The 18,140-nt window shown below is 37.4% G+C and overlaps 2 protein-coding genes across 2 annotated transcripts; one reads left to right on the top strand and one right to left on the bottom strand.

Annotated features, from left to right (window-relative positions):
- Window positions 1-192: 192 nt before the first annotated feature.
- Window positions 193-7,632, top strand: LOC311259316 (B-cell receptor CD22-like). Its single transcript, XM_084356381.1, has 9 exons — window positions 193-260; window positions 409-771; window positions 4,387-4,677; window positions 5,789-6,040; window positions 6,142-6,396; window positions 6,504-6,594; window positions 6,988-7,080; window positions 7,214-7,286; window positions 7,369-7,632. Exons 1-9 carry the CDS (start codon window positions 212-214, stop codon window positions 7,402-7,404), a joined length of 1,503 nt encoding a protein of 500 aa, XP_084212507.1. The 5' UTR covers window positions 193-211; the 3' UTR covers window positions 7,405-7,632.
- A 3,993-nt stretch (window positions 7,633-11,625) lies between these two features.
- LOC311259320 (myelin-associated glycoprotein-like) lies at window positions 11,626-16,334 on the bottom strand. The gene is made up of 9 exons (XM_084356386.1): window positions 16,269-16,334; window positions 16,065-16,125; window positions 15,598-15,975; window positions 15,466-15,492; window positions 15,274-15,330; window positions 15,053-15,161; window positions 14,111-14,185; window positions 13,685-13,763; window positions 11,626-13,335 (listed from the first exon to the last, which is right to left on the bottom strand). Exons 2-9 carry the CDS (start codon window positions 16,123-16,125, stop codon window positions 13,273-13,275), a joined length of 849 nt encoding a protein of 282 aa, XP_084212512.1. The 5' UTR covers window positions 16,269-16,334; the 3' UTR covers window positions 11,626-13,272.
- Window positions 16,335-18,140: the final 1,806 nt, after the last annotated feature.

Here is an 18,140-nt window from a genome sequence, read left to right as displayed (position 1 = left end):
AATAAAAAAAAGATTAATGATGATTAGTATGGTATAATTCCCCAATAGAAGTCTGATGAGACAAAGGTTTGATTTGGCGTGTAACACAGTGGATTAAAAGTGGAATGGAAACTAGACAAGTCATTTCACACGAGGAGGAAATGACAGCACAGCAGCACAAGTCAGGAAATATTTGTCACTTTATTTGCAGGTCTGACCCTGAGAGGACGAGATGGATCCTGTAAAATGGACTCTGGTTTTCTGGGGCCTTTGCTTCAAAGGTATGTTACAATCTCGATGCTCTGCATCACAAGAAGTATGATTAAACAGTTTTTTGTTTTTTATTGTATTGTTTTCTTTTTTTTTGTATTTTCCAGGTTGAGTTGTGATTTATTCTGTGCTTTGTACTATTTGATTTGAAATTTTCAGTTCCTCAGACTGAAGCCTCATCTTGGACAGTTAAGGTGCCATCCTCAGTCAAAGGTCTCCCTGGATCCTGTGTGGTGATCCCCTGCACATTTAACTACCCAGATCCAGGGAAGACGATCACTCAGTTCACCGGGATGTGGCTCAACGATAACAATGAGCTCATTTATCACCCAGAGCAGTCTAAAACGATGGAGCAGTATCGTAGTCGGACACAGCTGGTTGGAGACGTCAGTCAGAAGAGCTGTTCACTGAAGATTGATCCTCTTCAAGAAAGTGACCGCGGGCCTTTTCATTTCAGGATCGAAATGGCAGGCCATGATAAATATTCTTACAAAGAGAAGAAAGTCTCCATCGCAATGATCAGTAAGTATATATTAATAACTTTCAACAAACATCTTTAACAGTACAGTTTCTTTATTTCCAGTGTTGTTCCCATAAATTTCTTTTAATATTCAGAACATTATTCAGAAATGTGTTTATAAGTTGGTCCTGACACCAATCATTTGTCCTGATCAGCAATCAGTGAATATGGAGTCAGAAAAATAATTTATTTGGTTTATTTTTGCTACTTCAGAAATTTCACGAAATGTTATTATAATTGTACAGACAGCCATGGCTTGAAAAAAGAAGGACACTTTAAACTGTATAGCAGCGTTAACCTATATGTTTTTGTTTCACCTGTTTTAACTTTGAAAGGTACATTTTTAATCATCACCCTAAATGAGGTCCTCTGACAGTACAGCTGAGTACTAACAGTGCTAACAGAGGTTCCCAGGTTTCAACAACTGTTTGCAGTTCCTCTTTTGCATTTAACTGGCTCTTAAAATAGCTTCGATCATAACAGTTTCATTTCTCTGGTCAAACACGTACCACCCATTTTAAGAATTCGTATATGTTAAATCCTGTGCAGCAGTTTTTGTTTTTTATCTGTCACAAAACTTGAAATTAGACTAAAACCTTAATTTTGCGATGCAACTATAGCCCCATTCACAGTCCCCTTTCAAGGTGGGAATCATGAGCCGATACTAGTAACATATGGAGCCAGAACGGTGACTTTAAAATTTGGCATCCAAAAAAAAAATTGGCATTGAAAACAAAACCAGTACTGAAAAAGGAAACATTGGCAATGAAACATTTGTATTGAAAACAGTTGTATTGGCATTGAAACAAGTATTGGCACTGAAAAAGGAAACTAATTAAAATAATTAAAATCTGAAAATCTTATTATTTTATTTTATTGGGATTTTTTGTATTTTTCACAAAGACCCTGGCCGAGTTAAAGTTAACTTTGAACTGCTAACTATCATAAACCACAGATTAGCTAGCCAACACCTATTAACTTAGCATTTGTTTCAGTGGACCGCTGCCAAACCAGCACAACAGCCATTCAAAGTTAACTTTAACTCGGCAAGGATCTTTGTGAAAAACACAATTGCAAAACATCACAGGGCTGGAGACTTAACATTAGCTACCATTTACCCAGGGTCCACATTTAACTTTCTGGCTCATCTGCCAGTGGCAGGTGAACTGAGAAAAGCAGAGCTGGTAGTCACAGCTCAGTAAGTTAGCTGCTCAGACTCTCCATGACCGCGCTGGAAATAGAGTCCGCTGGAACATTTTTATCGTCACCAGAAGCAAATTCGCGGCCCTTGTAAGAGTTATTGTGTACCAAAAACAGCATAACGGCCGTTAAAAGCTAACCAAACAGGCCAACATGTAAATAGCAGAGAAAAAAAACAGACTTAATTGCGGTTTGAAAGTTCCCGGTGAACAGGACATTTTGGTAATGCCACTATGCCAGAGGCTTCCGAGCGGATGGCAGGTTGCTACTTCTTCAGGATGCCGATATGCAAATCATATGCAAACCACGCTCTACTTGCCCCTCCCCTCAGACCCCTCCCTCTCGACGCCAAAACAGTGACAGAAAGTTGAAACTGAAAATCAGTGACACTGAAAAAAAACTGACATTGTAAAAACATTTATCACTGAAAAAAAAGTGACATGAAGAAAAAATCTGAAGATTGTCATTGAAAAATACAAAAAATCCCAATAAAATAAAATAATAAGATTTTCAGATTTTAATTATTTTAATTAGTTTCCTTATTCAGTGCCAATACTTGTTTCAATGCCAATACAACTGTTTTCAATACAAATGTTTCAATGCCAATGTTTCCTTTTTCAGTACTGGTTTTGTTTTCAATGCCAATTTTTTTTTTGGATGCCAAATTTTAAAGTCACCGTTCTGGCTCCATTGTAACAGTGCTGCAGCAGAGGCGAGATGGTGTCTGTATGAATGGAAAACCTGGCAGGGCGGGACAGGGGTGCACCGGAGCTTACCGAGTGGAGAATACGTCAATACGTTCGCCAACAAATTCCATGGCGATGATGGAGAGTACAAGCGTGGTCACAGTGATGTCATACGTCACGGTGACGTACCAGACGTGCGCTCACTGTGCACGCAGACGTAGCGAACGATGGAGCTTACCTGTGACTTTGCGTGTGGTAAACGTACGGTTGCCTGTATGACGTCTGTGTGGATAACTTCTAGCATGACGTCCGTCTGCCTCCGTTAGCATAGTATAAGGTCAATATATTAAACTATATTAGTCTATTAGCAAACAAGCTGTTGCTTCACATGTTGACCCATGTTCTGCCCAGAGTTAGGGTTTTAGCTCACTAGATGGCCACTGATGCCACCATTATAAATTTTAACTTGTACTTATAAACCAACATGATTTGTTTCTTACTGTTTTTGTTGTTGTTGTTTAGCAGCACGACCCAAATAAAACAGGAAGTATCCTTCTGTCCATACCTTTACCCAGTGTTGTAAAAAGTACTCAAAGGTCATACTTAAATAAAGTATGCATATATTTACATGTATATTCCACTATGTGTTGACCAATTAGCCATCTTGCTGATTATCTGATCTGATATTCAGCAGTTTTCTAATTCTCCTTCTTATTAAATTTTTGAACATTTTTCAATGTCTTTTTTCTAATTTCTAATTTATTATTCTTTTTATTTATTTGCCAATAAAATTATCTATTTGGCTCTGATGCGATATGTAATCTGCAAAGTAACTAGCAATGAAATGTGTAAAATAAACAGTGTGTAAAAAGTACAATATTGGCTTCCTAAATATCGTGGAGTGATGGTCGTGGAAGATGCAGAAAATGTAAATTCTCAAGTAAAGTACACTTTAGAAATAATGAAATGACTGTAAATATTACAACAACAAAAAGTCATACTATCTTCATAAAATCTATGAATATCAAGTCAATGTTGGACATACCAAAATAAATTGCTAAAAATCCAACTTAGATCTATTAAGTATATTTCAAATCATAACAACAACAAATCATATTCTCAATGTTTACTTAATATTTTTTGTAAGTTTTGATTGAAATATTTGAGAATAGAGTAATTATCCTGATCAGTTTCAATAAGTATTTATTCCAAATCAGTATTCTTCAACATCAACAATAACTTTAAGACATAACATAAGTTTAGTTTAGTTAAGAAATTTAGTAAGTCCTCAGATCTGCCTTGTGGCAACATCTATCTATCTATCTATCTATCTATCTATCTATCTATCTATCTATCTATCTATCATATTGAGCCTTTCTTTGTGGACATATATTTTTATAGGGTGTATCTAATATTTCAGTTATATCTACTTAGTATTTTTGTTGTTTTGGCTCAAGGTTACTATTGAATTGACTTAGGATATTTAATTACTGTATATCCACTCAATTTTATATGCCATGGTGCCATCATATTGTGCCTCCCTTTTTTGAATTTTTGTCAACTAAAGTGCTTCCAAAATCTTTAATGTTGAAACGACTGAAGCCAGCGTGCAGCGTTTCAAAAGACATATCATCGTTTTGAGCAGCCAAGACGACCTAAAGTTCTCCCCCTTACTTGCAATAGCCTCCTGGGGTTTGCTATCGCCTATCATGACCTTTCTTGTTGTTACAGGTGAACTAAGTCCCATCAGCTTCTCTGTGAAAGAGGAGATAATCGAGGGTCAAAATGTGTCTGCGTCCTGCTCTGTGTCTCACTCCTGCTCCACCTCTCCTCCTGTCTTCACCTGGAATCACCCTGGAGAGGTAAATGTCCAACCACATCAGCTTGAAGATGGCCAGTGGAGAGCTACATCAACTCTGACCTTTCACCCTGCCAGAGCGGATCATAACAAGCCTCTACAATGCACCATAACATACCCGGGAGGGCGGCACCACACAACATCTAAGGTCCTCAAAGTAAAATGTAAGTACATATGGGAGTAAGTAAGTTATTCTGTTATGCAGTATTTTTCAAAATGGATCAAAGTAAATAAAAGATGACAAAAAGCATTTTATTTTATGAAAATTGGAACAAGAAAGCGCCAAAAGAGAGAATGAAGAATCATTTCAAAACCACACTGAGGTCAAAAAGTAGGAGAATTGGCAGAAATTTTAGAGTATATGTAACCTAATGGATTTAGTGTTTTTTTACTCAAGCTCTTTACCAACACATACTGTCGTTTATATTGTCTTAGGTGGCTGCATGATGGACAGAAGATTCTGTCTGCTTCTGTTTAATTTCCATGTGCACCTAAAAGCCATTTTGTTTTGTCACAATCCTCCAATAATTAAATTTTTTTTTTTTTCAGCACTGATAGATATGCAATTGTTAACTATTGCATCTGGATTCATGAAGATCAATGGATCACTGGTTTTATGCTCTGACATCTGTTACTAAATTATTCTATAAAGAGATAGAGGTATTTTACAACAACAGCTTGAGATGCTAGCATGGCTGCTAGCATGGCTGTAGACTCTTATCCTGCTTGTTTATGTGCTCTGACATCAGCTCAGCTTTGACATTACTTTGTAAGGGAGTGCAAAATGTGAACATACACCATCAAGTGCGCCACTATTGAAAAGTGGTGGGGATGTAATGCCTCGAATGAAGAGACGTTTTTTAAATCAATAATTAATAATAATAATTTTATGACAGTGCATCAAAAGGGCATAGTTTATTACAGTCAAAATTGACGAAAATACAAAGCACACAACACAATAATGTTGACCGACCAAATAACAGTCATCAATATGCTTCACCACGACTTCAACACCATGTCAATTGAACAATGCCAATATCACACTTACTGTAGAAAGCGCCAGTGCATGTCAGTCAGCTGTTTTCATTTGTTAATCAACATTTCTTGGTGAGATTTTTTTAAACATTTTTAACAAATCAGGCTTTCAAAAAGTGATGGGGACAAAATCTACCATTTAAAAAGGTAGTAGGGACATGTCCCCAGCATCCCCAGTGTGTAAATGACACCTATTTTTATCTCCGTAAATACTATAATGAATCGTATGTTTCCATGTAGACGCTCCCCATGTGAAGGTTGAGTACAAGTCTGATGTAAAGGAAGGAGAAGCTGTGCGTCTGAAATGCTCAAGTGATGCCAATCCTCCTGCCAGCAACTATGAGTGGCAGAATGAAACTGGTACTCAGCTGCATCAGGGGAACATCTTCATGCTGCCAAATATCTCCAGACAACACACAGGAGCCCTGTACTGTACTGCTACTAATACAATAGGACAACGCAAATCAAGCTCTGTGCAGCTCAATGTGTTGTGTAAGTAAACATGAAAGAAATGTTATGATAAGGCAAAGACTTATTTGAACATATAAAGGAAAAGTATGGGTAATTCTTAACTAGATTTATCGTCCTCACAGATGCTCCTGAGGTGAAGACCATGTCATCCTGCTCCTCAGGGACAGACATGGTAAAGTGTGTGTGCATTGTGGAGTCCAAGCCTCCCAGCAGAGTCTATTTTGTGCTTTCTGACAGAGTGCTGCCGAGCACCAAGATAGAGAAACATGGCTCTCTTACCATCGGGACTCTGCAGGCAGAGCTGGGATCTTATGAGTCTGTCCTCTGTCTGGCTAACAACACACAGGGCAATGCCAGCTTCTATTTACCTGTCAATAGTAAGAAAGTCTTTAAAATGTCAAGAATCCGTGACAGATGCCTAAAGATATAGCATGGATTGCATATTGAGAATAAGAAAACTGTGACATGTTTTCTGTGTGTGCAGGTAAGATGCAGAGTCTTTATATTATCATCGCCGTTGGAGCAGGCGTGACTCTGTTGATCCTTTTAGTCGCAGTAGGAGTTGTTAAAAAATGGTAAGTTGTTTCCTGGAATTGAAAGTAAGAAGAGATGTGTTCAGTCTCTCTTGTTAGCTATGTTTTTTTTAACTATATAGAATTCAAATCTAAATCCTAAAAGACATTTTAAGTGTGTACATATTTAAAAAAAACACATTGGTAAACAGACACCAGAAAAACATACGTACATGTGAGTCACACATGTAGATGTATTTGTTAACATAGAGTGGAAACATGTCTAATAATAGTAAAAACACATAATTTTAACAGCTGCCGAAGCAGGAAGCCAGCTTGCAAATTCCTATAGGTAATGACAGCCTGTGTTCATTATTGCAGTTGCGTTTCAGTGGTTGTGCAAAGTTTCTATAGTTAACTCTTTTGGGCCTAAATTGATTAACATTTTTCTGCCAGTAGGGGGAGATCTGGAGACGCACCAACATCTCACATGAGCACCATGATGGCAGACAAAAATGTGGAGCTCCCTGAGTATGCTACAACAAAAAGGTTTTTAGCTATTCACCACAGTTTAAATTAAAGTTTCCTCATGCTGTAAAGTGTCGCAAGGTAATATTGCAGTATCCTTGTGTGTGTTTATTTGGTAAATTTGATAAGTTTGTTTTCTGCATTCTTTACACAGAATTGAGAAGAACTATGATGATGTACAGTGCCCTGACATGTATCCCGATGATCCTATATATGGCAACATGGAGGTATGTTAAGTTTTCTTAATTCATTTATTATTTCCATGCATTAAAGAACAAAATAGGTGAATCTTGTTTTCTTTCTATACAGACTGACTGGGATGACGCAATATATGCCAATGTGTAACATCGCTGAATTCACTGCAGGAACAAATGATGTGGGCAAAGAAAGTTGTAAAAAGTGTTAATATGCCATTTTTCTCTATATATTACAAAAGTATTATTGTTTTGTCTCCTGTAATTTACATATATGAGGAATGTTGTTCATGTCTACAAATAACATTAATTAATGCATTTGAGTTTGCAGAGGTTGTTTCTCTCTTCCAGATCTTTTTCTGACCGCTTGTCTGATCAATATGTGTTGTGCAACATAGCCATTAAATAATAAATTATATTAGACTTGCAAACATGTCAAACAACTCTTCATTTTTATACAACATCAGTCAGTCAATAGCATCACATAGTGCACATTTTACAGCAGTGTGATTTTGAACTTCCGCTTTTTCTGAGCAGTAAGTTGAGAGCACAGCCGTCGTACCTATTTCCTGCTGAATACCAGTGAAGTGTTTATGTGCACTGTGCTCTGTCTCATCACACGACTGCGACACAGATGCATTGAAAATATGCATCTGTGTTCATAATGTAACAGCATTTTACAAATAGATTCATTTTCAGTCCATCTAAATTGACTTCATGAGTTTCAAAAACTTGTACTGTAAATGTTTGTGTACACAGAGTTTATTCATCCATTCATGAAGAGAAAATAATCTGCATGTGGGTCAATTGGAAAACCCTTATGTGGCTTGACAGTGTGTTGATGGTAAATTAACAGGAAATCATAGGGGAAGCTGGTCACCATCTTAGCTGATAAGAGAACTGAAATCAAACACACCAAACACCAACCTACTCTAGCCTCGGCCAAACCCCTGACTGATTATTACAGTACACCTCAATTACCAAGCATGTGTCAACCTTTTTAAAACAGTTCAGACAAAGACTTGACATAACTTTGATGAAGTTAATGCAGGATTGTTCTATTAGTAGCTGTAGCCAAGTGTACCAAAGACACTGAATGTAAAAAAAACAACACTTAACTACAGATAGAAGTAAGAAGGAGTCTTGCAAGTTGTGTTTGAATTACTTGGCCTTTGAAAAAGATCATAATCATAATCAAAAACAGTAAACACAAATAAACATGCATTCAAATAGTATTCAGTGTTGATCAGACATAATAAAACATATGGGCTATAAACCTTGAGAGAAGCCTTAAACAGTAAAGCATCTCTGAAAGTAAATCTGCTCTGACCTTCAACAACACACAAGATCTGAAGTGGGAAATAAGTGATCATAAGTGGCCCTGGTGACGGATGACATTACAGTGTGCAGTGAAATGTTCTGTGGTTCTCAACCGACAGACATTAAAAACCACAGATCTGAAACTTCTTAATGTAGCTGCAGGCTGAAAGGTGATACTCAGAGCATGGTGGAGCTCTTCACCTGCTCCCTTCTTCTGTGCTGCACTGTGCAGTTTAAAGGCTGTTTGAAGTCAGCAGATTGAGGGTCAAAGGTCAGGGTTGACCGTGTTTCCCACTTCCAGTCGTTCAGCTTCTCTGAGTGGAGCATGACTTTTTCAGAGCGACTCCAGGTGACTTGAGAATGGATGGGCAGGTGTGCGTCACGGAGCAGGAGGTCACTCCATCTTAAACCTTCACAGATGGAGATGGAAGCTGCAGATCCCCTGTGGAGTCAAATATGATACCAACATGACTCATAAAATATTACTGTTTTGCCTTAAAAATGAATAAAAAATTCTATGAAAATAATATTGTGCTAAATGCAATATACTAAATCGTCAATATATCAATGTACCCTGTTTTTTGTACACCATCCAGCAGCCAGTGCAGTTTTGATTTAGCAGATTTCCCCAAAATTGCTTTCATTTATTGTACTCCTGAGGTAGTTTCCATCTGGGGAGATTGTTTGAGATGATCTTTCTCCCTTTCCTCCACGGTCCTCTTTATTTGTTCAGGACCTTGTTGAGGTGGGCTCGGGGTAAGTGTAGGTGCAGGGAATAACCACACAGGAGCCATGCAGGGCAGGAATCCTCATTGGTATCTTTGTTGTCCATTGGCCATGAGAGGACTGTACATCGTGGATGACTGAAAACAAAAAGAAACAATGATTTATCATTGGGCGTAAGACGAAGATAAAATCTTTCAATCAACAGCATTTTAACTTCAGCTGCATCACAGCTGTAAAATCAAGCACAGAGGCGATGAAAACCATACTTTGCATGCTTGCTAATAATTTACTCAACTCTGAATCTATTTAATGGCTGAATGAATATGCCTTTACTTAGTGTTTGAGAGAGTTGTGCAGTGTCACATTCATAGTCTTGCTTCACCCTTTAAAGTTGTTAGTGTTGCCACCAACAAAAGCGTTGAGCTCATAGCATGAGTTGATCTTTATTCAAATACAACAGAAGCCATGGAGACTGCTATTGTGCAATATCCGATGACTCTCTCTGATTGTCTGCCGTTCTCCTTTTCATGTCTGTACTCATACTTTTCTAGAAAAAAATGAACACAGAAAAAATTTCACAAAACACTTTGTTCCACCAATGCACAGAAGCTACAGTTTGTCTCACTACAGGTGGAAAAAACATCAGATAGATGTAAAACATGAGTCAACAAAGGGCTGTGAGGCACCATCTCTTGACTTCAGTGCAGAAATGTTTTATTCTAAACTAAATCCATTTAAGGAGATTAAAGATGAGCTCCAAGATAATATAACAATGTGACCAAATGTTCTTTTTACCAATCCGTTGTTAAAGGGGAATTCACCGGTCAACCACATCTCTTTTTTGAGGAAACCAACATCGGAGGAAATCTTTTTATACATTTTGCAGCTTTGAAGTTCAGGCATATGAAAAGTCATGTGACGCTCAGTAAAAAGAACATTAACCCTTACAAGGAGATGTTGCTTAGCTGTTGAATGTATTACTGATATTTTAGTTGCAACTCTAATAAGTTTAGAGTTTGTTACGAGACATTTACTTTACATAAAAATAGAATTAATAACTAAAATGACATTCAGTCGAGTGTGTTATGGTTTGGAGAACAAGGTGAGGACCCAAATGCAGACAACACACGAGTGCAGGATTGGGGAACAAAAGGCGAGCTTTATTTAACAAAGCTGAATGATACAAAAATCAAGAAATCCAGATAAACCAAAATGAGTCACAAGGACAAAAGACAAAGTAGCAACAAAAAGGGCTGAAACAAAGTGCAAAGTACAAATCAATGAAAACACGGGGAGACACAAGGAGACACTGGAGAAGATACTGGAGATGACGTGGGTGGGATATACAGGGTGGCATCATGGGGGAAGACGGGACGAACTGAAAAAGACATGAGGGAGAACAAAGACTATATATACGCACACACAATAATGACAGGATGAGGTACAGGTGGAGTGAGGAGGGAAAAGGACAGGTGAGGGAAAGGAATGGAAAAAGACAGGAAGGAGGGAAAATCGGAGAGAGAGGAACTGAAAAGCGACACATGAGAGCACAATTTCAAAATAAAATAGGAACTAAAAGAACAACAAAAAACTTAATCATGACAGAGTGCATACCTCCACCAGGGCCCAACGGTCCCCTTTTGTGCTCACTCACAGATACCAGCCACCTAAATACGATCCATGCATGAGTCACTGAGATATTAACCAAAATAATTTTAAAACATCCTGGATCCATCCTTTAACACATCCGCATCAAAAGTTAATGGGGTCTATTCTGTGCTGAGGCACATCTTCCATCCAAGTTTCGTGGAAATCCATTCGGTAGTTTTTTTTTTAATCCTGCTGGCAAACCAACCAACAAACTAATTAACACGGGTGAAAAGGTTACCTACTCAGGTAACATTCAGGTAAATGAAAACAATTTTTCGGTAAGTATATGCAGAGTAGTAGAAGGTAGTCTAACGTTGCTTTTAAAGTCTGAACTAAGCATTTGTTTTGTCTGTCACATAAAATAATATACAGTGTAGACATGCATGGAAACTAGCACCACACTGAGAGACAAACCCTTTGAGTGCAACAAACTCTAAGCTGTGATGATAAGCCAGTGCCTATTATGCAGGTCACTAATACAATCAAGGCCGAGAAAGTCTTATCCCTCATCAATGAAATCTTGTCACCATTAACTGTTTCACATAAATTAGCTTCCAAAACCTGTTTGCACTCTGTATGGATTCAGTTCTTCTAGAGAATGACACTTTATCTATTTCTTTGGACAAGATGATAATGTGAAGTGAAAACGCAAAACTACTTCTTGTTAAAATCAGTCTTTATTTGTACATTACATCAGTCATTATTAAGTAATAACTTGTGCATGTTTCTTAAATGGAGAGTGTTTTTTTCTCTTTTCTTTTACTATTTGGCATGTACCGTACTGTGAGACTCCAATGGGGGCATGGGCAGTGATGGATGGGTCACCAGGGTTGGCATGGGCCTACCTTAATATCTGATTTCTCCTTGGCTTATTTTACAAATGTGTCCCCGCACTTTAAAATTGTGACCCTGTGTGGGCAGAGACTGTGGATTTTAACCATAACCATTGTCTTTCCCTAACCTTAACCAAGTATTTAAGTTTGCTTAGTTAACAATAACTATACCTTAAGTACAGTTTATTGAACATAACCATTGTCTTTCCCAAGCTTTGCTGTGATGCCGCAGATATTGCGAGAATATAAAAACATGCACATGAGGAAAGAAATCTGGGGTTTGACAGTCCAGTCTGCCCCAACACTCACATTAAACTCAATCTGGCAGTGTCCCCATGTGGCTGCTGAGCATAACAATATTATAGTCAATAGTGAAGATTAACCTATTGAATATAACGCACCTTGTAAAAACTGGAATTTTCATCTACGGCTAATGCCGCACACAGAATAGGGTCATCTGATTGCCTATCACGGTTGTTTTTTATTGTTTATCCTCTATGTTACAGTACAATAAACACTGAGGCTCAAACCTGTAAGTCTGTCAGTGCTAGTGCTTCATTGCATCTCATGACCGGAGTTCTGTTTTCTGTGAAATATATTAATATGATTTTCTCAACAAGTCAAAAGACCAGGAAGGGAGTGGTCACAGGCTTTAAAACTTCTGTTGACACATTTCAGGGTTTAGTCAAATAAAACTTTTCTCGTCTTTCTTAATATGTTGAAACTTCTGTTTCCACTTCTGATTCAGTCTCCTGTTTAGAAATTAAGTTTTTATCTGGATTGCAACATTTTGTTTGAGGACTGAACTAAAAATAAAGGTTAAAACAGTCCAAATTGTCCAAACAACCTGGTGACTTAACCTGTGTGCATGACATGAAACCTGTCAGTTAGACTGCCGCACAGCGCAAAGGACTACTGTTTGTGAAATTTGGAGTTCAAATCAGAATCAGGATCAAAAATAGGTTCATTGGAGCAGGTTTTCACATACAAGGAAGTTGCTTTGGCATATTAATGTCCACATTTAACATAGTAAAAGAAAACAAAAGGAAAATATGTACAGTCAGAGATCATAAATATGACATAAAAATGTACCACTATTCTTAAAAATGAAAAGATATGTACAGTGTTTAAAACAAAGATGTGTCTTATATCAGACTGATAACAGGCAGGACTTCTGTCTGAAACGTTTCAAAACAATGATCAAGAATCAAGCCGTTCAAGCAGTCTCACAATTTCTCCAAGCACAAGCAAGTGAAAAAAAAAACCTGTTCTTTGTTTTGCAATGATGTGTAATGTCTGTGAACAAAATCACTTAGAGGGAGCTGCTTGTCCTTTCTTTCTCATGATAACATAATGCTGTTATGCATCCTGCACACAATGATGCGTGTTCGCCCATAAACAGGAACATGTGCCCAAAAAAAAAAAAAACTGAATGCAGAACTTGAGTTTAACTTGAAGTTTAAGTACAAAGAGATAGGAATTGAGATGTTCTATTTTGTATAATCCACGTTTGCATATATGTTGTCCGCGTCGTCCATCTGCTCTGGAGGGGCCTGCAAAGACAGACATTGGGTGACATTAATGGTACATATTGACAAGATACATATTCCTGCCAATGGTGTCACACTATTGCACTGGTCTACAAGTGGCAGTTACGCAAGGCAACGCAATGAATAGGCTGAGAAGAAGAGTTTTTGCTGTAAACATGGATGTAAACAATACAGTGTTCAAACTTTTCGGCTATGCAAATGTTTTTTTCAGATAAAAGTCCATTTGTAACATTTTCTAAACCAAAAGCAATGTGTTTTGGTGAGTAACACTGAGTGTTGCTTGTTTACAAGAAAACTCCACAGGGCACCTTTAAGGTTAGCTTTAGTTGTAAGAGTTATGTTAGTCAGTTACCTCCACGTTTAGGTAGATGGGTTCATCAATGACCTTCGGTTCAGAAAGATCCTTGTCTTGTTTCTGACAGGATGCATCTCTGAAAAGACAAGAGAGACCTGTTAAGATTCTAATTTGAGAAACAGGAGATTCTTATGCTTGTATCTGGTGGAATAACTGTTTTCTCTGGTGTCAAAAGTTGCCACAATCATGGTATTAAAATAATTTTCACAAGATGTTGGGGCAACTTGGTCAGGAACTAACCCGTTCCCAGTTGAGTTCGGTACCTAATCCCAACCAGACCATAAGAGCAGTGTTGACGCAACACAAAATTGAAAATTAAACATCAGGACATGCGAAGTTGTAACATAGAGACACATTTACTCAGGCGACTGGGTTAAATATTTTTGTTCTAATTTGACTTAAAAATTATATCATGAAACAAACCCCTTGGCCTGGTTTGATGATGTTCTGCTGAAATTGACATAATATCCGGATTGCTGGTTGATTAAAGACCTTGACCTGTGAAAATAGGTTAATGATCAAATGTTAATTACATTTATTTCTCATTTTCCATGTCACATAATTGGCTTTCAAACTAGTTGTGATGAAACAAATTCACAGTCATACACACACGTTGTAGACTCAAATTTAAAGGAGACTATTATGCTTCTTGTTTTTTCCCTTTCCCTTATTGTTTTATAAAGGCTCTTGTGCATGTAAAATATCTGGAAAGTTAAAAAGGTCACCATCAGAAGCTCCCCTCTCCCACAGAAACCACCGCTCCTGAAACGCCTCGTCAGTAGTCCAGCCTTTAATTCTGTGACTTTGTGACGTCAAATGTCACCATGTCACACATTGCATAATTTATGCCTGGTGGCTAGTTTGGCATGTAAGAATTGATTTAACACAGCTGCTCTGATTTTGCTAGCGTTGCTGGCTCAAGCATGTTCGAGTTGACCAATCAGAGCAGACTGGCCTTAAAGAGACAGGAGCTAAAACAAAGTGTTTCAGACAGAGGGGGAATACAGAGCTGCAGCACTGGACAGTATGAGACAACTGATGCGTTTTTTGAGCATTGAAGCATGTAAACCTATAGTTGTAACCCAAAATAATTATGAACCAGAAAATAAGCACAATAGGTCTCCTTTAAGACAGAAACATATTTCCATTCAGTAGACAAATATTAAAACAACATTCAAGTGTCATTCTGCGCAGTGAAGCTCAAACATCCAAGTGAAGCAACAAATAGTTGAATAGGGGATGGCTTAAAAGTGTCTGCACTTGTGTCACATAAGGAAAACACAAGAATCAATCATGAAACAAAACTACTTTTGCCGTTTGCAAGCCCCACACTCAATTTACAATGTAACCCCGTAGTTAACTTACCTCTTGCGTTTCTTCCAAAAGACAATTCCTCCAATTCCAAGAATAATGATGATTATGAGTGCAGCAACTGCTACAGAGATGGCCACATATGTCATCGGGGTCACATCCGCTGTGAAGAGAATTACAATTGCTGTGAGCAGCAAATCTTTTCAATACAATTAATTACAGATTTGGATGTGAAAACTGTCCTGAAAGACAAACTGTGTAAATGTTAAACTTACTTGTACTTGTTCCAGAGATAGGAGTTGCTTCAGAGGTTGGTAATGGACTTATAATATCTAAAAGGGAAAACAAAGAGTTTGTGACAATACTTATACTTCCATTTTACCCTGTGGTACTTTCCTTGTTATAACTATCAAGGAAATGATAAAAACATAAATGTGGATTAGATAATAAGAAGTGAGAGGTTATACCTGGATTATGAGTGACGTTTTTGACCCCTGGCCATGTGGGAGAAACATGTAAAGTATTGATTAAATTTCCCTTCACTCAAGCATATAAATATAATTAGAATCATAATTAGAAATGTTTACCAAAATTCTTACCATCCACAGAAATGGAGACAATGTTGGTTTTGAAACTGTACCGGTCAGTTCCAACAATTCTCATATAGATATTATTCTCATTACCCGTGATGTTTCGGATCAGGAGGGTGCAGTTGTTATTTTTTGTATCTCCAATGAACTCGGTCCTTCCTTTGTACCCCTCAAGCACATATTCTACATTCGGGTGATAAATATTTGGATTTGAATCTTTCCTGTCATTGGGATCAGCATGAGACTTCCCAGTCCCTTTTTTCTTCCAGTAAACTGTAAGGTTGTCCGTTTTGTGATTGGAATCACGGGTAAAAGTGCATGGTATGGTCACATTACTCCCCAATGTTGCCGGAATGTGACTAGGTACAGTGACACTCCAATTTTCACCTGTGTTCAAAACCAAACCAGAATTTAAATGTATTAAAGTTCATGAGACAACATTCAAAGCAAACTCATCGACTCAGTGAGTCACCCACCTTTTGAAGGAGAGGCCAGGATCAATATAAGACCGAGACCAGTGAGGGCCGGTAGCTTCATCTGACCCAAGAAAGACATAATCCTTAAATGTAATAATCCTTAAGTGAATTCACTTCTGCATCAGTATCTATCACATCTTGAAGCATACATACGACAAAGTTCTGCCTGCATTCTGCCATTTACTGTGTAGCGTAAATACTCACTGTGAGAGGGAGCCAGAAGAGGTTGTAGATCTTTGTTGTGCTTAGTCAATATGTGCTAGATCTTAACATTGATGTGAAATTCTTGGGTGTGTTTCCTGTTGCTCGGCAGCGAACTTAAAAAAGGAAGTTGGGCCATAAAAGTGAACACTGACCACGGTACAACTTTCTTATTGAGTTTTGAGGGCAAATTTCATGCACGCATGCATCACGCTCCTGTTCGTTCTGTTCCTTACTCACTGTACAGTGAAATTGTGCAGGATATGAAAGGTAATATTCACTCAAAGCTTAAGTGTATTTTTCATCTTTCTGACAGGTCTTCACACAAATAGCAGTAGCTCAGAAGTGTGCAGACACACAGGGTTTCTCTGTAATATCACACAGACGTAAGTGTCACATTAAGGAAGCCAAATATGTGTAAGAGTTCACACAGATAGATTGAGGTGTTGTGCATCCACTATACGCAAAGAGAGAACTGCATGTTTAAGTTAATTTGAGAATTACATCTACACAGAGGAACCGGCATCAAAGTCTGACACTACGATCCTTCGAATAGAACAAATCATGTACTATTAGCATAGCTCAAAAGATCATAGTTCACCCTTTAAAGGCACAGACAAGAAAGTCTTAGTTATATTGTTTACTTGCCTGAAAATGTTGGAAGCTTAACCGTGTTGTTAAATCTTAGTTATGTGTTGACAGAGTTGTATTGGGAATATTATTTTGAATATTTCTATGTGATGTTGTAATGTTATTCTATAATTATATATGATATTTAAGTAAGATAACTAACTAGCTGCTCAGACAGTTGCACTGTGTGTGAGGCTGTCAGTCAGTATGACAATGCGAAGGCCTTCAGTTCCACTCACTTATTGGGGTTTCTGCTTCAATGGGAAGTGAAGGCAAATCAGTTACTCATGCACTTGACCCTTAAACATTTCAGTGAATGCTGGAAAAAAAACACTAGTGGTGTGATGGAGGAAGTGACAAAATGATCTATCATTCAGGAAGTTGTGACCAGAGTTCAACAAAAGGCTTGGCTGTGCTGCCAACAGTGTTTGTAAAAAGAACCCAAATGTCATACTTGAGTAAAGTTAAAGATGTTTGAATATTACTTTGGTAAAATTGAAAGTCACCCATATGAATAGTAGTTGAGTTAAATTCTTAAAGTAGCTTATATTAACTGTGCATAAGTACCAAAAGTGTTTCTGGCAATAAATATACTTAAATTATACATTTATTTACATGTATCTAGACTGTATACTATGGGTCGACTGATTACCAGCCTCTATTATCAGATCTGACATTCGGCCATGTTTTTTTGATTATTGGAATCATTACTATTTTAAATCAGATTGCAGATAAAATAATTCAAATTACAATTTAATTATTAATTAAAATTAATAATAACTGAAATGTAGTGATAAAGTATCAGACAATATGTGTATATACATATTTTTGCTTTGCACACAATTTTTCTTGGTTTCCTTATTTATTCATTTAAACATGCCCACACAGACGGGTGGATTAGATGAAAGAATTTTTAAAAAACTTTTAAAAGAAAGGACATGAAACGAGGATAATACAAATAAATTTATGAACAATAACATAAAGAATTAAATAGAGAAAAATAGAACAGAGTAAAAAATCAGACAGAGGGGTATATAGACCAATGTAGACAATATTAGACAGAGATTTCAGGGTCAGAGGTTTCAAAATGCTAAAACTAAACTAAATTACATTTTTTTGTTTTTCATTGAATTATGTGATTTAAGTTGTGAGTTTAGTTTTAAACGTAAAGGTGAATAAATAGGAAGAGATGGGGAAAAGTTCTGTTTGTGAATAAAAAATGTTGCATGGAGTTGATGACATATA

This window comes from Pagrus pagrus, assembly GCF_965226575.1.
Source record: "Pagrus pagrus genome assembly, chromosome: 7".
In the NCBI taxonomy this organism is placed as follows: Eukaryota; Metazoa; Chordata; class Actinopteri; order Spariformes; family Sparidae; genus Pagrus; species Pagrus pagrus.
The sequence above is the reverse complement of the archived record's forward strand: the minus strand, read 5'-3'. Positions and strand labels throughout refer to the sequence as shown.